The following is an 8852-nucleotide window of genomic DNA, read 5'->3' as shown; positions in this document are numbered from 1 at the left end:
ACTTGCTGTCTCATGTCTTCTCTAATATTCCTTTCCATCTGAGTTAGGTATGCCTTGAGTTCTTTCCCTATCCATGCTTCTGATGTTTCTAGGTCCTCCTGTAGACTTAAGTTGTCCTGCATTGTTTGTACTCCTTTTTTCCCTTGTTTTTTCATGGTGTTCACGTTACTTTCCAGCTCTGTTTGACTGCTTTGTAACTGCTTTCTCCTATACATTTGTTTTGGCTTTGTGTATCTCTGTTGTCTCTCCTTTGTGGTGGGAGATTATGCCCAGAGATGTCGGGCTTTATTGTACTTTAAAGCTGATTCATTCAATTTATAAAGGGCTTCTGGATTCTGTATGCATATAGTGATTTGTTGTTTGTTCTTAGGACTTTATGTTTAGGTTAGGTGCTATGAAGGTATAAGGGTTAGTATGTCTTGGCTACTTTGGAAGGTTTCTCTACTGAAGGGGGATACTAACTGTCGATTGGATCAGGGTGTTGGTAGTAGCTAGGTATTTAGGAGCCCTATAGACAGCCTCGAAACATTCACCTATTTGCATTTAGACAATTACACATAATGGAGGACATAATACTTGGGATGAAAGTTGGGGAGAAGGGGAAAGAAGGTGCTCTTAAAAAGAAAGAAGGAGAGGGAGATAGATAGAATAGAGGAAAATGGAAAGAACAATAAAAATTGAAAGGGGAAAGAAAGAAGGAAAAGGGGAGAGAAAAAATAGAATAAAATAAAATAAGTAATTGAATTAGGTCTTAGAGATCCATTTTCTTCTCTTCCCGTAGGCAGAGCTGTGCCCTCCAGGCTGAGTTTTGCCCTCTATGTGTCAACAGCAATCCCTGTAAGGCAGCTCCTGGGAGTCTCTCAATCCTGTTAGTCCAGAGTCGTTCCACTTCTCCTGCCCCTCCTCCCCTTCCTCCTGCCAGCCAGCCAGGTCCTGCTCACCAGAGGCGGTTCCCCAAGGATCTGGTTACACTTTCAGCCCCGCTGTGTGCCCTATTTCCCGAATGACTGAGCACTCTCTCTACCATTCATCTAAGCCCCAGTGCTGTGGAGCTGTGGTCTGGGAGTCAATAGTTTAGTTTTTCCGGACCCCTTTGGTGGGCATGCCCTGGGAAGCTGGCGGCTAAGACCTTGGGTGTCGCCACTGGTGATAATGTGAGTTGGGGGTCGAGAATCCCCTCTGCTACCCTCAGCCTCTACAATTACGACCACTCCGCTGGCGGTAGGAGGAGTTGGGGGTCAGGAGTGACCTCTGTTTCCCTCCGCCCCTACCGTCCCACCCTCTCTGTTGGCGGTTGGGGGAGTTGGGGGTGGGGAGTCTTCTCTGCTTCCCTCCGCCCCTACAGTCACGCCCACGTCACTGGCAGTAGGGGGAGTTTGGGTTCAGGAGTCCCTTGGCCCTTACGGTCACGCCCACTGAGAGATTTTTGAAGTTTCCAGGTTGTTTGTATCTGGTGTTGGTGGGAGTCACACACCTGCTAAAGTAGATTCTGCTGGGAAGGAATCTCGTTGGCCGAACTCTGGTGACTTCCCCTCTCTGCTATGGCGGCCGTTGGCTCCTTGCCGGAGTATCCGAAGGGAGGGGTGGGACTGGCTTGTCTCTGGTCTGACTCAATCTCTGGTTTTAGCTCCCAGTTCGCTATTTTATAAAGGCTTGGTTAGAGTCCCTTCACGTCGCCTCCTGAGCCGGGCGGGTGGGGCCGTTCGCCGTGCGGGTGGGGCTGTTCGCGGAGCCGGGCAGGCGGGAGCTGTTCACCCGAGGGGTGGGGGTCGTTTGCAGCGCCGAACCACCAGGGGCAGTTCACAGAGCCGGACCAGCAGGGGCCAGGGCAGGCAGCGGCTGTTTGAACGTTCACCGGCGGGACTGGGCCCCTGCGCCTCGTGGCCGAGACAAACTGACACTTCCAATAAACTTACTAATTCCCGGCAGGTCTCCTTTCAGCGGAATTTTGCTAGAAGTTTCTCAGCAGGTAGCATGTAGGTGTATTAATGGGTCTCTCTGATCCCGTTACTGTGGAGGTATTGAAAGTGCTGCCTGCTCGCCGGCCGCCATGTTGGAAAATCTAAAGTTCATAATTTCTAAACTATATGTTATAATATTTTTGTTGCTTTCAGAAACTTCCAACTAAGTGAAGAAGACCACTGGATTTACCAGGCTATTTTAGATCAGTATCCTGGAGATCTCTTTGGCAGAAGGACTCTGTATCTCGATATGTTACAAAGATATTTTCCTCATAAATCTAGGCATGACTTGGTGAGTGCAAGTTGAAATTGTTTTAGGGGTCAATGATTATGGAGATATGTGTGTGTGCACGTGTGTGTGTGTGTGTGAAAATAATCTAAAATGTATTGTTTTTCCTACTCTATAGAAAATAGTTGAATTACAGGTTGAAAGTCTGTGCAGGTCATTTTTCCCCCAAAATCTATATAGTCCATAAGCAGGTGAGGGCCTGTCTGGCAACTTGCCCCAGAAATCTTCACCATGGCTCCCAGGCTGCTCCGCTAGTGTTTGATCCTCAGGTTTACAGACAGTTACCTGCCTACTCTCAGAGGTTCCACCACGTCTGGATCTTTCCTGAAGGTTAAATGCTTGCCCTTGCATCCACAAAGTCTGCCACACCTCAGCCCCTCTAGTCATAAGGATGCCAACACTCACCCTGAGAGATGTCACTTACCTGTATCTTCCCCATCACAGCAACTCTGCCTGTTCCCCTATGTGGGTAGAAAACACAAAGACCCCAAATTCAGAACTCAAAGACATGACTTAAATTTCCATGAGAAGGAATTGGAAAATTATTGTTTCATTCTTTCATGGGAAAACCCACAAAGACAAGAAAATAGGAGGTTACCATATCACCAATTAATTTTACAATGACTTGTCTTATAAATTATATGTAAACAAGCATGTATAGGCTCTTGATTTTTAATGCTACAAAATATTATCACATACCCTGTACTTTTATTATTGTTTTAAATTAAGCAAGTAACAGCAATACTCACATGTGTATAGAAATTACTGTACATCAGTTTTAGGGAAACTCCTTTTAACACACATAGCAGTGGGTGAAAGTAATACTATTGTTATTCTTATTTTCTCATTAAGAAACTGAAGCAAAGTCCACATAGTTAGAGTGACTATTTCCCACATTCTTTCTATTCTTTCCCTGTCACCACCATTTCAACAATTAATTGTTTAAATTCTGGTCTAAAACAGATACCTCTTACATAAAAAATAATTAATTCTGGATTTTTTTACATTCTTAATTTACTAAATTATATCTTCTTTTATTCCTAATCAATTTTATTTGCCTCTGTGACCAGCTGCCATTGTTACCTGTAGATTTTTATATTTTTTCTACAATTTACATGATTTTTTTTGCATTTTTATTCTACATTGGATCGATTAGACCATGTTTCTGCATGGTGTATCATTCCCTTCTTAATGTTTGACAGATGTTAAATATATTTTTAACCTTATTAACAAAGCTAAGACATTTTCAGAACACATTTTAGTAGCTGATACTTGGTTTAAGTGAGATCATAGTCTGTTTGATCATGTGTCTATTTAACCATACCTAAAGTGTTATTTTAGGTGGGACATACTCTATCCTGCTTGCTAGCTTCTTTTCTCATACCACTTAGGAATTAAATAGTATGTCAATGCAAAGGTGTGGTCTGTACTGAAAAAATAAAGAATTATTTAGATCAGTGATGCTTTAGTTCAGAAAACACACCTTTGTATGAGATCTTCAGAATCATTTGCAGGAGATTTTTAAACTCTCAGGCTCTTCTTTTCTGCTCTTTGTGTACCCCCTTCACCCCCCTGCCAACCCCATACTCTGATACTTTCCATGATTGAGAATCACTGCCAAAAGTGTCCCTAGTTACTATGTGACAATGTCATATCCCTCAAGAATGTAGGATGAGAAGGCTAAATGTCATTGCTATAATTAAGTTTAGTCATTCTAACATCTGAATGTTTTGATAATTAAAAGCAAACTGAATCTTCAGGATTATTGTAGCAATTTTTATGCTTATGTTTTACGTTGTCATAAAGACTTGATATAATTGTTAAACGATGCCAACAACTGACTTAAAAAATGGTGCACTTAAAATTATATATGGAGGGAGTCTTGCTTTCTGCTCACTGAATTATGCCACTTAGAAGTGAAAGTTTCTTTAGAGACCACTTGGTCTGAACCCATTCTATATGAGGAAAGTAAGGATTTATAAAAGGACTTGTTTCTGCAATCTGTATTTGGGGTAAAAATGGGAGTTCATAACCCACTTGAATCTAATGTATGAAATATGATATGTCAAGAGCTTTGTAATGTTTTGAACAACCAATAATAAATAAATAAATAAATAAATAAATAAAAGGACTTGTAAACATTGAATGCCTTTTTCTCAATTGCCAGTCTTAGTTACTGTGTTTACTATTAAGATGTTTGTCCCAGTTTTTTAAAATCATTGGTTATAATTAATTCTATTCATTTTTATAACAATGACATACATCATAGGCTCATTTTAACAATGATAAGAGTTCACCATCTATTATCTTTTCAGGTAGAACATGAGAAACATTGTGACCAATATCACTTTGCTAGGGAGCAGCGAAGGATCTTGATAGAAAATTGGAATAAGAATAGGAAAGACTTTATACAGAAGGCAGTACTTACCCTCCTTGAGGCCTGTGCAGCTCATGAAATGGAGAGCATATTGGCTAAGGACAGAAAAAAGCAACAGGACCTGTGTGCTGATCTGAAAGCCAAGGTAAGGTGCTCACAGAAGCTGTTTTAGTATTTTTCTGGGTATTCATTGGAGAACCCACTTTTCCTTTTGTTCAAATCCAACCTAAAGTTCAGTATCTCTGAAAAGCCTATCCTGAATAAAACTGTTAGTTTGGACCATATTAATTTTCAATTCTTTTAGGTCAAAAATAGTCAATAATCAACAATTTCATGAAGTTCAATCTGAAATCACTATAATAGGATATTTCAATGGAGACACCTAACATTAACTGTAGATGCTGGGCAACAGAGTAAAGTGTGGGATGAAAATGCGGTGCAGTTACAAACTGTCTAGTGCTCAAAGACTCTCAGACTTCTCATTCATATCAGAGATATGCAAAATAGGAAGAGGAAAGAGGTTTCGTGAGGAATATGTTAGGGGAAGATTGGTGGGTTGTATGTAACCCTCAACAAAATGTGGGGGATGAGGTGACTTTTTTTCCTGCTTAGACCCAGTGAGAGGACCTCTGGAATGGCTCCAAGTTAAAGGGTAAACCTGATAGTTGGAAGGATTAAGGGCTGCTGTCTGATGCTCACAGGGAAATACAGTGGCAAAACTGAAAGAATGAGAGGCTGCTGTGTTGGGAGCACCTGCAATCCTGACATCACAAGTGCTGGAGTCCTGGAAGCCTGATATGGATATGGCCCTTGTTATGGTCTGGATTTAAGATGTCCCCCCAAAGTACCTGTGTTAATGCAGGAATATTCAGAAATGAAAGGATTAGATTATGAGAGCTGTAATCCAATCAGTCTATTTTAGTTTGAATGGATTAACAGGGTAGAAACCTTAGGAAGGTGGGGTGTGGCTGGCAGAGATGGGTCCCTAGGGGCATGCTGTGAAAGGATGCATCTCCCCCTCTCCCTCTACCCCTTGCCCTCCCTGTTTCCCATGAACTGAGCAGTTTTCCTCCATAGAACCTATCAGCCAGGATGCTCTGCCTCATTTTGGGCCCATGGCAATGGAGTCAGACAACCATGGACTGAATCTTTGAAACCATGATTCAAAATGAACTTTTTCTCCTCTTGGTTGTTCTTGTCAGATATTTTAGTCACAGTGACAAAAAGCTGACTAACACAACCATCCTTGAAAAGTTGAAAAGGCCATTAAAAATTAATATTGTTTCAAGGCATAGCATATGTCTAGTAAAAGTTCTCAGATCTTTATTGGTTAGTAGATGATGTAGTAGTTTGGGGATAGCACAAGAAGCTTTATTCTCTTGATAGAAAGCATCCCGAAAGATGACACTATAACAAAAGTATATAAAAACAAGTATCTTTATTTTTAAACATTTGAGAAAAAATGCTTGTTCTGCAGTTTTTATAACAAAAAGATATTTCTTTTTACACTGTATAAATTTGGGACCTAAAGAAGAGAAGCTGCATCAAGGTTAATCCACTACAGGCTCCAGAGCTAAAGTGGTTTTCTTCTCTGTTGTAGACTTATGGGAAACACACAGGATCAAGGGGCCCTGACAAGTCCTCATACTCCTGTCTGTTTATATTCATTCTTCCCATATTATCATTAGCCCTGGAGCTATGCTATAGGTAATGTTTTCTTTGTATTATATTGCATTAAGTTAAACATATATGTGGAAAAGTGCATAGTACCTAACTATGCTATTTGATGAAGTTTATTTACATACCTCCCCAAGGAGACACCCAAGATTAATATATAGAATGTTTTCTGAAGCCAGAAATCTCCCTCATGGTTCTTCTTAGCAAATACTACCCCACCCCATGCCTTTATACTTCTTGTGCTCATGATGTGTTTCATTCTTGTTTCATGTTACCATCATTTTTTCTTTCTTGTTTAGTATTTCATTGTATATATATTTCATAGTTTGTTTATATGCTTTTCTGTTAATAGAAATTTTCATTATTTCCAGATACTTGTTGTTTTGATAATAGTGGTATGAAAATTCTTGAACATGTCTTTTGGTAAACATATGTGCTCATTTCTATTGGGTAGATATTTAGGAGCAAAATTGTTGAATTTAAAGTTTCAGTGCATTTAGCTTTGAAAAATATTGCCAAGGTTTTCCAAAATTATTGTAAAAATTTACAACCAGATTCATCTCATTCACATCTTCACCAGTATTGGTATTAGCAGTCCTTAATTTTAGTTTATTTAGTGACTGAGTACTGGTACCTCATTATGGTTTTCATTTCCATTTAGAACATACGTTCACTAAAAGACATGTTCAAGAATGTTCATAGCACTATTATCATAACAACAAGTATCTGGAAATAATGAAAATTTCTGTTAACAGAAAAGCATATAAATAAACTGTGAAAAAAAAATATATATATATATATAATGAAATATTAAACATCTTTTCATATATTATCCAATTGGTTATCTTCTTCTGTGGAATGTCTGTCTGCTCAAGTCTTTTGCCCATTTTCCCATTGGGTTATCTGCTTTTTTTCTTACTCATTTGTGTACTCTTTACATATTCCATATACAAGTTTTGTTTCCTTTTTTCTTTTTCTCCCAGTCAATGGCTTATCTTAATGCTGTGTTTGGATTTACAAAACTTATTAATTTTACTTGAAGCCTGTCTTCCCTTAAATGTCAGGCTAGTTTATTGCTCTCTGACTTCTGCTCTCTGACAGGCTTAAGATAAGTCCTAATGTAGGCAGTTCAGCTTTTTAAATTTTTGCTGTTAAAGTGGGAGCAACGTTCTTTTCAACTTCTTAGACCTAAATGGAAGATGGAAAGTCCTATTGGAATACTATTCATCTTTTTTATGTACCCTATTTAAGAAATTGTTGGCTAGTGGAAAGGTGTCATTGTCAAAGATATCCTCCCTAAGATTTTTCTGCCCAACTGTGCTACTTCCAGAGGTGGATGAATCCCCCAGTTAGGTGGAACAACAATAAATGGGAAACTGATAGGTGGAAAAAAATGACTGAAATATCTGACAAGAACAACGTAGAGGAGAAAAGGTTCATTTTGAATCATGGTTTCAAAGATTCAGTCCATGGTTGTCTGACTCCATTGCCAAGAGCATCCTGGCTGATAGGTGCTATGGAGGAAAACTGCTCAGTTCATGGGAAGCAGGGAGGGCAAGGGGTGGAGGGAGAGGGGGAGATGCATCCTCTCACATTCTTTCACTAAAGAAAATGTACATCAGGGACATTATTCTAGGATGGGTACAACTAGCAATAAAGGCTACAAAATTGCTAAGGGGTAAGAGTCGGCATTAACTTTCTGCAAGGTTTGCTTAGAATAGTAACAGTCACTGTTAAATGAGAACTTTGTTATTCCTTCCTTTATCTCTCTTTCCCTTTTCCTTCCTCACCTGTGGGCCCTAATGGACTAAGCATCTAGGGAATCAAAAGAGAACTCACCTTCTGAATAGAGAGAAAGGAATAGACCAAACTATTGGAATTGCACACTTTGATTTTGAATCAAGACTATATTTTATGTTTTATATTTACCATAGGCCCCTGTGCAACCCAAGAATGACTCATATATTTGTCTGAGTTTTCATCTGGTGACAGAAGAACCATCTGAATGGGAGACAAAAATGTGTCTTAATGATTCCCCACAGTTCATGCTGTCCACTGTGTCAGGCATACCCTATATAATATTCCCTGTATATCAAGCATTCTAACAGATGCTTTATATGCATTCTCTGATAGTATACTCAATCAGAGAATTTGCAAAAGTTGCTGCAGAGTGTTTGCCTATTGAAATCAGAGGCCTGACTCTATGTCACAACAGAATGTGGAGTCTGCTTAGAGAGGCTTAGTCACAGAGGATTACTATGGTTTGGATATAGTTTGAGTGCCTCCCTCCTAAATGTTCTTGTTCTGGAAGCCTCACCCCATGTGGTGATGCTGAGAAGTGGTAGGACCTTACAGAGGTGAGGCCTAGCAGAAGGTAATTAGGTCATGGGTCACTATCTGGAAAGGGATCAGTGCTGGTCTCACAGAGTGAAACTAGCTCTCATATGACCATGTTATTATAAAGTGAAGCCATCCCACATTCTTGGTCCTTTCTTCAGGCAGCCAGTTCTCTTTCTCTTTCTATCCCCTGTTGGCACACAGCCAGGAG

General features: G+C 39.8%; 1 protein-coding gene across 2 annotated transcripts in view; it reads left to right on the top strand.

Annotated features, from left to right (window-relative positions):
- The window catches only part of Ccdc148 (coiled-coil domain containing 148), a 328203-nt gene that overhangs the window by 163054 nt on the left and 156297 nt on the right, over positions 1–8852 (top strand). For both annotated transcript variants that reach the window (XM_015479202.2, XM_048812299.1), the window contains exons 8-9: positions 2115–2253; positions 4566–4772. In XM_015479202.2, the coding sequence (XP_015334688.1) occupies positions 2115–2253; positions 4566–4772 (346 nt within the window). The remainder of the gene's footprint in view (positions 1–2114; positions 2254–4565; positions 4773–8852) is intronic.

This window comes from Marmota marmota, unplaced genomic scaffold (assembly GCF_001458135.2).
Source record: "Marmota marmota marmota unplaced genomic scaffold, marMar, whole genome shotgun sequence".
NCBI lineage: Eukaryota > Metazoa > Chordata > Mammalia > Rodentia > Sciuridae > Marmota > Marmota marmota.
Note: the sequence above shows the minus strand (reverse complement) of the source record. Positions and strands in the feature narration are given on the sequence as shown.